This window comes from Erithacus rubecula (genome assembly GCF_903797595.1).
Source record: "Erithacus rubecula genome assembly, chromosome: 3".
NCBI lineage: Eukaryota > Metazoa > Chordata > Aves > Passeriformes > Muscicapidae > Erithacus > Erithacus rubecula.
In genome coordinates this window covers 126,259,719-126,274,068 of record NC_136689.1, presented here as the reverse complement: position 1 = coordinate 126,274,068, position 14,350 = coordinate 126,259,719, and the positions used below count along the sequence as shown (strand labels likewise).

The 14,350-nt window shown below is 37.2% G+C and overlaps 1 protein-coding gene across 1 annotated transcript in view; it reads right to left on the bottom strand.

Annotated features, from left to right (window-relative positions):
* CPQ (carboxypeptidase Q) overlaps nt 1-14,350 on the bottom strand; it is a 145,997-nt gene that overhangs the window by 101,000 nt on the left and 30,647 nt on the right. The window contains exon 3 of the mRNA XM_079300973.1: nt 12,411-12,618. Within this exon, the coding sequence (XP_079157099.1) occupies nt 12,411-12,618 (208 nt within the window). The remainder of the gene's footprint in view (nt 1-12,410; nt 12,619-14,350) is intronic.

Genomic DNA, 14,350 nt, shown 5'->3' with positions numbered 1-14,350 from the left:
TAGACACTGAAAAACAGTTACACTTCTAAAAACATAAGTTGCAGCTGCACTTATTATTCCAAGCAGCACTGCTAACATTTTCTCATGGGTCTGCCTATTCACATTGCATTTCTGGCAAGACTGAAATATTAGCATTCTCTCAGACACTGCAGCACTTTTAGATTGTCAGCAATATAAGCTAAGTAAAAGAACAAGGGGAAAAAAAAAATCCCTATAGTTTTGTGGCTTTACAGCCTTGGATGATTTCTTAGATGAACTCAACTGCCCAGGATTCTGTCTGCATGTGGACAGTGTTGAATACCTTCTCAAAGTCTTTGAGCTAGAGCACAAACCTATATATCTCTAATGCCCTTTATGTAGACACAGAGAATGTGTTCAAGTTGCCCTTCACATAATTTCTGGCAGTCCAGCGTCCCCTCAACAGCAACTGCAGCCTTCTCAAAACTGGGAGCCCTAAATATTTTTCTTTTCTTCTATTAGACACTGCAGATAGAGATACTCATCCTCAAAGAAGGATCACAAAGTGCTTCCTGAAGAGGTGCAAGCAATACACAGATTACAGTACAACTAAAACCTCCTTACATCTCTCCTCTTTCCAAAACTCAGATTTTTGGCAAAATCACATTTGAATCCCAGAATGTGATTTCTAATGTTCATGTTGTTCTTGATGATATAAAACTCTTAGTAAGAAAAACCCTTTTTACTTTTTTTAAATTCCATCTCCTTCGTGCTTTTTTTAGTGGGTTTAATTCTTTCATGGTGAGTTAATACTGAATTGAACTCAAATCCTTTGAATTACCATTAACAAATTATTTTTAAATGTTTACATTTGAAAATACTATATTCCTACATAATGAACTGTATTCTGTGTCATCCACCTCCCATCAGAGCCTTCCCACCGATCTGAATTTTAATCTAGCAGAATTCAACAATCAACCTAAAAAACCCCCATGATTATATAATGGATTATTTATCAGCATTAGTCACTCACTGTTACGTGGTGATACAACTGTTACTTGGTTTTGGAACACGCACACTGTTGTGGAATCTACTCTGGACTACTTAAACACAGTTTAGAAGAGTTGGCTTGTAATGCTGTCTTCTTTAAAGTAAACAGTGTACAAAGGCTATCCTAAATTAACATTCAAGAAATATTAATATTGCTTATAAATAGGGAGACAGAGGTAATACTGTGACCTGCTCAAGATCCCACAGGGGCACAAAGCAGAGTAATGAACGGAACTTCAGAAGCCCTGGGTTTATCTGATTCACATGATTACTCTCCCTCATCTGACAAAAGTATCCTTTTGTTCTTGTTTTGATCACAAATGTCTAGAATCAATCTGGATTTTTCAGTTTTAATAGTTTTAATATTTCCTGTTGAGTTATTTTTGTGTGCTTTACAGTCACAGACAAATTAATGTGAAGAAATATAAATAGAAATATGTCAGAAATTACGTGGTTCCTTTCTGCTCTCTATTCTTAGAAGAAAGGTTCTTCTTTTCTATTCACAAGGGATTAAAAAGACATGAAGTACAGTCAAAGCTTAATCCTGCTTAATAATAATAATAATAATAATAATAAAACCAGAAGCATATAAAAGGCAATCCCTCTCTGCTTCACTGGGTATTTGCAGTATTCACATTAGACAGTAAAGGCAAAAGTAATGTGGATGGTGACCAGGAAATAAAGGCAAGGTGAAACAGTTTAGCAGAAGTCACAGACTCTACTCACCTAACCAGCTAAAGGAAACAACCTATAAATACTGAACAAAAGTCAGATTTAAAAAGCAAAGTTGGAAGAGAACAAAGTTACAGCTTTAGGTTTGTACCATTGTCCTAAATATGGAAAAAGAAGAAGAGAAAGTATAAGATGCCTGAAGGAGTGGACAACAGGCAAGTAATCAAAGCTGGCATCACTGGCAGAGCAGAGACAGGAGCTGGCACCTCTCATTTAATAAACCAGATGGAGAAGGATTTTCACCATTTAGCCATACCCTGCAGGCAACACAAAAGCATTAGTATTTGATGCAACAAGATGGACACAATAAGAGAAATGCAAGTGACTGATTGAATTTGATGGGGAAAACAAATCTGGAGAAAATGGTTAAAGTAATTGAAATGGTTACACTTCTGAGGCACAAGACATTGCTACTAACCCATTATTACTGTTGGTCATCAACACCAGCCTACATCTAGAAAACAATTCTAAACAACAGCTGTGGAACAACTGACTCTGACTTCCTAAACATACAAGTCAAAATTTGTGTGCCATAAACAAGGGGTTTCATCATACAAATAGGTCTAGCTAATCATACTTAAATGCCTGACATACACTGTTGTCAAGATAACACAGCAGGGTGAGGCCATCCTATGGGAAGACAACACCTAATGAAAGAACATAGAAATACCCTACCATATGGACAAGCCACAAGTCAGACTGTGGGAAGTGGAAGTAACAGCAGAAAGAAGAGGCCACCTGCTCTCTGAAAAACAGTGCAAGCATTTTTGTAAAGAGAAATCATAATATGTTGGAATAAACCATAAACATCATCACATGTTTAAGGAAATAAGGCAAAACAAAATGAGGAATTAGCATTTCCAAATCCTCTGCATGCCTGGGGTGTTGACCAGACAGATTAACTCTGTTAACAGTTGACTAGCAATCAAATATATTTTAAAATTGGCACCTATATTTGGTTGCTTGTTTGTTTTACATAAGTAAAAAGCTATATATCAAAATAAATTTTTATGTTGTATACATGCATATAAATCCAGCCAAAGTCCATGCAAAAACCTGTGCTCACTTTTGGAAATCAGCAGTAAACCTTGAAAGAGTAAAAAAAGTAGTTCAGGGGCTTTAGAGCAGATGCAATATGTTTCCTAAATAAAACTTTAATATACACAAGATGAAATGGTTTTGGAATATGTAGATAAACTTTAGTAACATCATCAAATTAAGAAAAATGCCAAACAGATTTGGAAAAGGTATCTTGAGTAATACAGGAGTAGAAACAATACTCAGTGGGAAATAAGAACTGGAAAACCATGAAAATAATGGAAAAATAAATGAAAAAAAATTGGATAGGGAGGTGAATCTATATAATAGACATCTGTACAAGTTGTTTCAACATTGCCTAGACTAAAATTTAAAAGTTGAGATGCTGTGTACCTTAAAAGTAATCCCAGAATACATGAAGAAACACAGGCTTTACTCTTTCTTTCTCTCTCTTTTTTTTTTCTTGTTTCTTTCTTTTTTTAATGAAAAATGGAGATTATTAGGCTAGGATACCCCAAACACCAATTCTGTATCATTCTGGCACAAACATTCTGGGACTATTTAATCTTTTCCAGTTGTCCAGGGCCAAATGCTCATGTGCTCTGGATATGAACACTCCAGATAAAGTCCACAGTTACTGCACTTTTACAGAAGAAACCTAGAGAAGTACAGAGAAACAAAATAACAGTCTACATACTTCTCAGATCTTATCAGCAGCTGAAAATAAATATGCAGATTGAGAAACAAGTTCATTGGCACTCTATTACTTGGATCCCTCTCTGTAATCATTATCTGCCTTTGTGTTGTCAAGTTTTCCTTCAATCCTCCACAAATATGGTCACCACATACTAGTGAGACACTGTAATCAAGAAAACTGAATATTGTGAGGAAATTAAAACAAACCTGAAGTTGATAGGTCAAGACATTCTAGCAATGTCAGAGGGTTCTGAACTTGCTAACAGGTTTTCATAGGCACCACAACTCATACAGACTCAGAAGAGGTTGGCAGCACTGAAGAAAGATGGAACTGATTAGGGAGAAACAGGAAATCATGGGAAATTGCTGAAGTTCCTGGTGCTCAACCCACAGCAAGCACAGCTGTAATTCCTTATAGACATGCATGAAAGCCAAAACTTGGAAGTTTTATACACTGAACATTTTTGTATACATGAACCAGTAAAACAAAGGTGGAGTAAGTAACTTAGTAACTGCAGAATACTACCAAACCTAAATAGTGGTGCTCATGGTACTCAAACAAGATCAGAGTGAACTGTGATATGGGTGGCCATCCAGCTCCCAACATAATGTATGACTCAGTAATGTTGGGAAAGTACAGAAGACAAGAAAAAATCTACATTGCTAAAGACTTGCCTTGGGAAGTTAATGATGAGGAAGCCAGATTTCAATCGAGCTGTTATCCTCAGAGCATCTTTCTAGATAACAGAGTCTATCAAAAAAGATTTTACCAGCTTTCTATCTACCTCTACCAAGTTACAGGACATTGCTTGTATCACTACACACTAAAAGGATGAAACTCTTCATAATTACATGAACATGTACCTGAACAGGATGAGTAAAATTAGGAGGAGAAACAGAAAGCTCTTATTAGTCTCATCACCATTTTAATGATTTAATTTCATACAAATATGCCAGATTTATGAAATTACACAGAGATTGCAGATGTCACATCATGTCACATCTACTGGAAACAAAAAAAAAACCAAACCAAACCCCAGTTACGCAGTTCAAAGCAAAAAGAGGAAAGAAATTTGGTAAAAGCCAAAGAGAGACTGGAACTCAAAAAACATCTACAGATTTTTCACTGTTATGAAGTTATCTAAAATTTGACTCCTTAATTGTTATGCAAATAACAAGAACGCACTGTAAATATGATCATCTCCTAAAACATAGGGTCCATTTCTTCTAATGACTTCTTCTAAGTCTCTTTTTGACAGCTAGGCTTTGCCCAAAAGTGAGCAGAAAAACTGCACTGCAGAATTCAGTCAGACATGTTGGCCTGAAGGGGACATAGGAAGCAAAGTAAAAATTAACAAATTGTCAGTCAACAAAATTTACAGACATCCTGGAGAGAAAGCCTCTAAGTGCAGAGCAAACCCCACAGCACACCACCAATTCATATCTCTAAGGGCAGCAAGACAACATGCACAGCACTATAAAACATAACTAGAATCTTTCCACAAGCTCCCCAGAGACTTATAAAACATAAACTGCTCTTATTTTCTGTTGTTAGACCCCAAATAAGGGGTTTTTCCTGCTTCCTTGGTAGAACAGGAGACAACACTGCTGTATCCCATTGCCACAGGATATTGCTTTAGGACAGTCTCTTACTGAGATGTTTCCTATGATTAATTCTTGTTCCTAGTCTAATCCAGTAAGTGAAAAGTAATCACAAATGATCAATGGCACTTCCTGATTTCTTCAGCCATGCTACATCACTACTGTTGCATCTCTACAATCACCAGACTGCTTCCTGCTGCCCTTATGCTTTGTGCATTCCCCAAGCTGGTGCAAAGCAGATGGAAGCTGCTGCCTACTCAGCATGCCACTGCTTCCCCTCTGTGGACAGCAGAATGGGTCTCACATTAGAAAGTTTCCTCAGACAGCAGCAAAAAATTGGGTATACTGGCATTCACAGTGGAAGGAAGGGCAGAACAGGAGGGACAGGAGCCTTCAGGGCTCAGGATACAATAGAAAGGTACTGTTTCAAAAACAGAACATTCATTTTAAGGGCCAAATGAATCTCTTTGCTATTAAAACAAAACCAAACAACTAAACCAGCCCACCAAACAAAAGCCAACCAAGAAGCAAAAGAAATCCTAGTAAAACTATTGTATCATCCCAAAATTCAGAAAACATGGCAGAGCAAGAAGAGGAAGCTGAATCTGTTACTACTGATGTGAATAAGCTACTTTTCTTGGACATGGAGTTTTAGGGAAAGGAAGATTATCTCCTTAGCAAGAAATTCTAATGTCTGGAACCAAAGACAGCAGACCAAGCATTGGAAGAGGTGATGTGATAAAAAGTCCCTGAGAGCTGAAAAATGCCACTAATGCACACACATCATCAGCAAGATTGAAAAGGGATAACCTGTCTAACAAGTCATAAGGAATAAAAAGGAAAACAATTTATATACAAAATGGTATACATGACTATACATGGTAGGAGAAAATAAACGAAGTAAGATTATGAAAAGGGGAAATTAAAATAATGGAAATGCAATGGAAAAGAAATGGTTTTCAAATTCACATACATTCCATGAGATAGCCTTGTGCCATATATACTGACATGGATCATCTAGACAACCTCAGCCATAAATCTTGAGTTGCACCATGCCATTAATGACTTCAGTTTTCATCCAGACAAAGCTTTGGATTAGAATTACTGGAGCTTCACAAGCTAGTGGTGTGTCTTGGCCACCTGTAGACTGAAGAAGGAAAGAAAAAGTGAAGGAAAACACTTACTTCAGGTAAGCATAAGATGCTGAATTTATACCAAAAAGAAAATAACTTGACCAAATATATGTCCTTGTTAAGGGTCTCTAGATTGTGTCAAAGTACTACTTGGTCTATTCTCGCCTTGTAATATGTTCCCTGTTGAATTTCTTGCATATCGGAGAGATGGCTCAGCAGCATCTACAAAAACATAATAATAGGGTTCTTGGCATTTATCCTGAGGATTCTTGGGAACTTCCTTTTTGGGTTCTCAGAACAGCATTCCATTTTTCTTCTTTTTTGAGCCCTTAAAGAAGTTATTATTACAAGATATGCTGTTATGACATTATCTAATCTGTGGTTCTTGAAGAACAGAAGGATTGACTGAAAGCTTTAGATTCATAAGAGTACATTCACTGCAGAATACACACTGGACCATTTCAATAGCTAAAGGACACCTTTTTATTTATGAAATGTTTCAAAAATGTACAGCTAGGAAACAAAAAATCCCAAACATTTATGGCTAGCTTATTACAGTCAAATAATTTCAGGAGTCCTACAGCTAAACACTTCACTTTTCCTATCTTATTTCACTTTGATTATTTAATAAATAGAACAACTGCTGTGAAAAAGCAAGCCTGTGGTAGCAGAAAATAGTTCTGTCATCACTATTTCCTCAGTAACACTGCCTGCTGTAGCATGGGACTGGCCATCCAGATTATTGCTCACCTTCAACCATAACTTGTAAACTGAGTATTTGCACTGCAAAAACATCCACTATGAACTGGGAACACCCATCAGCTTATTTTATGCTACAGTGAGGGCATGTATCATTAATCTCAGCACAGTAAAGTTATTAAAGCAGGAAAAAAATAAGTACCCACATTTCTACAAAAGGCTAAATATTATAGATACTGTTGAATTGCTACAATAACACATGTTATTTAAGAAGGTTTATTACAAATACTCCTAATACCCATGTTTAAATATTTCACCATCAAATTGCCATTGCTTCAGAAAATTGTTACTGAGAAAAGGAGCCTACAAGAAAAACAGAGAGAAACTTTACAAGGGTCTGTAGTGATCGGACAAGGGAGAATGGCTTCAAACTGATAGGAAAAATGTCATCACAAAAGACTCAATGGATGGGGGTCTTCACTAATGGTAGCAGAAATAGGATGTTAATGTCTTCAGGCATTAGTAGGTCTGAAATAAGCAATCAGAATAGTTTTGATGATCTTTAGGAGAAATGGGAGTTAATGTCTTGAAAATGGGTCTTAATGTCTCCAGGAAAATCAAGCCACCAAGTTTGTTACAGAACCCAGACAGTTAACTTTAGGGTAATAGGAGAAATGTGTCCACATGAACTATTGCAGAGCCCAGACGGTCTGAACTTCTTATGGACCCACAAAACCCAGACATCCTGAACTTCCAAACTTTAGGGGAAAATGACAATATATGTTTATGGGGGAACTTGTGGTAGGCAGTTTGGGAAGGCTGTACTTTCCTAGTACCTCATCAGTATGGAAAGGAAGAGGGCAGCAAGTTTAGGATAAAAGGAGGCTGCATCCTCCAAAACCTCAAGAGAGATCCCACAGGGAATGGCCTATTGGACTCTCTCCCTTTATTAGAATAAAGTTGCAGGACTCCTCTGTCTCCTTTACAGACACTGTCATTTCACAGCATGGCTTTTCTGCAAATAACCTAAAGAGAATAGATTTAGATTAGATGTTAGGAACAAATCCTTCACCGTGACTGTGTGAGGCACTGGAACAGGTTGCCCAGAAAAGCTCTGGATGCCCCACCCCTGGCAGTGTTCAAGGCCATGTTGGATGTGGCTTTGGGCAGCTTGGTCTAGCAGAGGGTGTCTCTTCCACCAATCACCTATTAATTACAGTTACCTTCTCCTACATAAAAATCCCCCACTCTTACATGCTACAAATAAAGCAGCAAGAGAATCATTAAACACAAGAGGCAATGCCATGAGACACAACCACTGGGTAACATTGCAGTACCATGTAACTACTGTCATCTCTTCACAGGTCAAGGAAGACGTGGTTGCTAATTTCATTTCCTATTCACTTAGCAATGTTTTTCAAAATTAAAGCATCCACTCCTTGAAACTCAACAGCAAATACTCACTAATGAGTGTCATGAGTCCTTGTATAAACACATCAATGAGTTTTCCTGACTATAATGACATTCATCCTTTCTTGCCCTTATTAAGAATTGGGACACTTGAGTCCCCAGGGTATTTCATTACTCCATAGTTATACTACCACACTTTATAGAAAAATATACTCTCCCCAGGTCAAAGATTCCCTTCACACTTTTTGCCTTGACAGTGTGGCAGCCACTTGCCATTTCTCGAAACAAGGATCAGCCATCAAGTTACCAGCAAAAGAACAGTGATTTAATTCATGTTGTGATTTCCAATGACCCTAATAAGCATAGGATAACCTAGTTTTAACCTATCAACATTAGTCATATTGCAAGATCACCTAGAAATCACACCACAAAGTGGCTGGAACAAAGTGCTTTGTTCCAGCAAATAGAGTAACTAAATAGCAATAAGCGGTCCCCTGTTGAAAAGGGGCTGAAAAGTTGAAAAACACACAAACAAAACTCCTCAAACAAAGAAATAAAACAAAAAATCCCATCTAAACACTTGATATAGTTTAGGAAAAATTGTGAAGTACCACCTTTCATTTATCTGAAACTGAGATAGTGCAGTGTGAGGAGGAGGATACTTTGTTATTAGATGATTCTTCCAGGATGTTTCGGGAAACTCCAGAATCCTATTATCATTTATTCATCAGTGAACATGCAAACACACAGGTCAAAGAAGTAAAGGCTCTGGCTGACAATGCAGCAGCACACAAATTGCAAGAATGCAAGACTTACTTTCACAACATTTAGAAATATTTTATTAACTTTTTACCTTTCATCTCTCACCCTTCTAACACACTACTCCCTGCAGCAAGGCAGTATTTCCCACCAGTCAATTAAAAAGGCAAGTGACTTGAGAAAGAGTGCCCCAGACACTGACAGATGAGAAGCACCACATCCAGCACACAGTCCATCCAGCACAGCACACTGCTGTGTGGACACAGGACAGACAAAGACACACACACAGCTGATGATTAGAAGAAAACATAGGAAAATGAATGGAGATAAGAAAATCCAGCCTGCCTACAGCAACACCTACTTGTTAAAAATAAGAGAAACAGATCTAGTCATCACCGAGTAACCAAAGAGAGGGACTGGACCTGAGTACCTTCTGTATTATAGGAAAAAATGCATGAACCGATCCATTCCATATTAAACAAAGAAACCCTAAGTGAAGGTAATTTAAGAGAGAACAAAAAGTGCACAGCAAAAAAAAAATGCTTCATAGCAGCATCTACGTTTGAAATTGCTTTTGGGAATGACTTCTCTGCTCCTAGTGATAATTAAGGATTCAATACTTCTAAATAAATATGCATTTGGCATCTATTTCTATTCAATGTTGAAATAGCTGTAATGCCAGTTCCTTCAGTCTCTGCCTCTGCTCCTCACCTCTAAGCTCTTTGTTACAGACTAAATGCACTTCCATAAATACTGTAGCAAACAGAAGATACAGTAACTTTCAATTGAACAGTCCTGCACAGCACCCTAACTAGGGACAGGACAGATCATCTTCTGATTTCAGAAAACCAACATACAGATTACAATATTCTTTGATGATATCAAATAAGGATATTTTGAAACCTTTTTTTTTTTTTCTTAACTGTTTCTGAAACACATTCCACTATCTGTTCATGTTATGAGCTTTATTAAAAAACTGAAAGTATTAGAAAATACATTGTAAACATCCCATTTATTGGACACCAAGAAATACACTAGTAATAGTTTGGATAGTATCTGAATTCAACTGCTTCATATTTCAGAAATAATTTTTAACAGGTAATTTTGACTTCTTCAGGGGAATGTGGAGCATTTTCATGGTTCAAACCCAGTTGGCAACAAAGTACCATGCAGCTGTTTACTCATTATTTCCCTGAGTGTGAATGGGAAGAAGTCTCAGAAAAAGAAATACAAAACCCATGTGTTGAGGACTGTCAAAACAGTTAAACAGTATGGAAAAAAACAGAGTGAAATATTATTTTAAAATATATAATTTTAACTACAAAAATGCCCCTACAACAGCAAATAAGTAAACCCCAAGAAAAACAACTGATGCACAATGCAAGTGCTCATCACCCTATGCCCAGCCTGTTTCAAATAGTGGTTGGCCCTTCCAGCCAGCTCCCTTCCTCCTTCCCCCCATCAGTTTTTATATTGAACATGACCTCCTATGGTACAGAATACCTCACTGGACAGTTTGGGTCTGCTCTCCTGGCTGTGCTCCCTCCCAACTTCTTGTGCAGCTCCTCATTCACAGAGTATGAGACACTGAAAAATCCTTGATTTAGGGTAAACACTGCCTAGCCACAACCAAAACATCAATCAGAGTGTTATCAACATTGTTCTCATGCTGAATCCGAACCACAGTACTGTACCAGCTGCTAAGAAAACGAACTCTGTCCCAGCTGAAACTGGGACAAGCATGTAAAAATGCTACCAAGCAACTACAGAGGCAGCAGAGCTGCTCTCTGCATGTGTTCCAAGAGTTAGTTGGCATTACTGACTTTTCTGATCCTCTGAAGCATTACAAATAGAGAAGCCTGCACACTTAAATTGCTGAGGTGTGACCACTCATGTTCTCTCTCAAGTGAGAAGAACAAGAAGAACATGAAGAAGTGGATTCAAGCATGCCTCAAAATGCCTCCCAAGTCACTTCCCAGTTCCAGCCTCAATAAAGACCTATCAGCCTAGACTTCTGCAGAAAGAAAATCTAGGAGCAGAGATCAAAAAGAATCCATAGTGTTACTTACACAGAACACAAGTCCAGATTGTATTGTGGCACACATTCAGGGACAGATTAGCTACTGCCAATGACTCCTCTGTGCATAAAGAGTTACTGGGCAAGCAACTAGGGGAAGGAATAAACAACCCTGCATTGCTCTAAACATGCACTTGCCAAAGAAAGAATGTTAAAAAATATAACACCTCTTGTATAGACTGGATATCTTTCATGTTTTCTTCTGTAAGTGACTTTATTAACAGAGCTCTAGAGTTGAAGCAGTCAAGCTTTGTGTCTGGCATCACTTAAGCCCTGCCAGTCCTGCTCAGGCTGCAGCTCAGGGACAGGATGGTGGGCAGGCAGATGGATCTGTCCTGATCCAATCCTCAGTCCAGCTCTGCTGCCTGGGCCTGCCTGACCAGAACTCCCATCACAGCCAACAGCTCCTACACAAAGATCACTGCAGGCATTAAGATCACCAATAACAGTGTAAGATTTTTAAAACATTGTGTTAAAGGACAGTGTGCATCTGTCAGCCTTCCACTATATGACTGAACCCTTCTCCATTTCCTCTCTATGCCTCAACTAGTCTTTTTCACAATAGATAAGCATTTTAAGTGTAAGCTTTCAGAGTTGGAAAAAACACCCATATAAAAAAGGAATTCTGTTACCAACCAGAAGACTAAAATATATAATTTCAGTAACATAACACCACAAGGATAAACAAATAATGTACTAAGAAATCTAAAAATATTTACATTTAAAAAAAAATGTTATTTCCACATACCTTACTTTAAAAGCAGTGTGAGAATTATAAACCCTGCTGCTAAAGTGTTCTAAATAATTGTGTTCAAAGCAGACTAGTCATTCATCTAGTACAAGACAGCCTCATGCTAGGAAAATAAACAATAAGTTGAAAACTGTACACATACATTCTAGTCAAACACACAGAATGATCAGTTCAAATCATCACTGACAGCCTGTTGCTACCAAAGACATTTGGTTCTGGTTCTTCTCAGAATATTTATGGCAGCCTTGAGAATTCAGAAAGTTCTTTAAAACAAATATCATACAAAACTTGGATCAAGAATAATAATAATAAAAAAAAGAAAACATTCTGAAAGAATGACAAAGCACAGGGGAAAAGAACTGTTGTGAAGCCAATAGTTTCAAAACCAAACACCCACTCATAACTGGCGATATTTAAGTCATAGAGAACAAAAACGCCTGCCCAGAAATGACATTTCAACTAACATTGAAATGTGAGTTGGAGGAAAAAAGAGAAAAATTCTTACCTGTGAATAGAAAAAGAAGCAATAGACCTAATGAGGGATGCCACTGCTCCAACTTTAGCAGCTTCCACTGCTCCCTGTAACCTGTATTGCACAGTTTCACCGTAACTGATGAAAGGTTCATTGTAGACGACAATCTTCCCCTTGGCTTCCTGAGCCCGTCTGTGCAGTTCAGCAAATGAGGCTACAACTATGACTTCTGCTGTAATTCCTGAAAGAAAGCATTACAGTGATTTTAGCAATGCTATACTATAGCTCTCCTATGGCCACTTCTAACAGACAGAAAAGCATGGACTGTGTAGAACTCAGGAAATCAGCATTAGGTTTTTTTTTCCTGAAAAAGGAAGACTGTGTGAAATGTTTCATCAGGGATGGGTACTAAATAGATGGGATAGAACCATGATCAGGTACACACACCTCTGTAAACCATGCCATCAGACTAGTATGAAAACATAACTTGAAGGGCAAGAACGGGGAATTTCGTTCTCTGCACATGCTTTAATGTCTCATTGTAGTCACTGATAGTACAAAAACATTTGCAAAAGCTGCCTATGGGATTAATTAAAAAAAGATAGCAATCTTTTCATGGAAATGTTTTGATATGTTGCTAAACAACTTAGTTTAATATAAGACAGCTGGAAGCCCATATTTTTAGACTGTAATTCCTACATAATTATTTAATTCATAAATGAAATTAAATTTTGTAATGTGCTTAATAATAATAATAATAATAATAATAATAATAGCAACAACAACAATATCATCTTCATATTTAAGTATGGAGATTCTTAGTTCTCAGTTCTATTGTATCTCCTTCTGGGACTTTTTCCAGGAATCCACAGTTCCCAGTTCATGACACAGAAAACACAGGCAGATTCTTGTGCAGGACTATTTACACCTGGTAAGATTCCATCCAGATCTTTGTTTTTAATAGTTGGAATAGTTTTAAAGATAGTTTTATCTTACTTGAAAAAACAAAGAATATTATAGATAAGACAGCAAATCCTTTTAACTTTTAAGGATATTAATTGAGGAACTATATTTCACAGCATTTGAGAAGTAATTCATTAAAATGACCACAATGCTTCAAATTCAATTTTGTTGATTGGTTACAAGGTTAAGTAGAGACTGCTTAACAACATAAGCTGGTAATTTGTTCTCAATATAGAAATAGTAATGGATGTCTGAAGGTTTAGTATTGTACATTTCACCTAATAGTAACAAAATATGTCAATAGAAACGGAAACTAAGAACAAATCCTCTACCAATGATTTATCAGAATAAAGTGAAATCATCATGTTTTTAAAAATAAAATTATTATCCTTGAAAAAGTATTTTTCTTCTTTTTTGTTGGTTGGTTGTTGGTTTTTTGTGTGTGGAATAAGAATTACTTAGAGGATTTCAAAGACTTGTATTTAAGACCACAGTAAACTAGAAAAGCTCTTAGAAAAACAGCAAGGTAATGTCTCCCAGCATCAGTGTGCCCAGACTCATAGCTTTTTAAAGATGAAATTACACTTCAAAACCTGAAAGAAACCATTCCATATAAGTTTGGTTTCATTAGAATGTATCACTAAGAGTTCAACAGACATTTATTGCTACAACAAAAGTGACTTTTACCTACAAAAATAACCTAGTGCAAGAGGCATAAATTTTTTAACTATTCAGATTCTTACCTTAAGCTGGAAATGTTTTAGAGAGGCAAATCAAAGAACCACCTTCACATATTATAGCAGCTGCTGTTGGCAGGCAGGTGAGTACACTGGCAGACTCCAGCTGTTTGTAATTAATGGCAGGTTCAGCCACCTAGCTAAGGAAAATCCCAGCAACAGGATAATTTGGGGTATGAAACCATGCCACTGGAAATAAAGCCAGGTATCTGCAAAATTTCATTTTCCACAAGAGAAGTTCGTGGTCTCAGTAGGTTGATACTGCATTTTCTA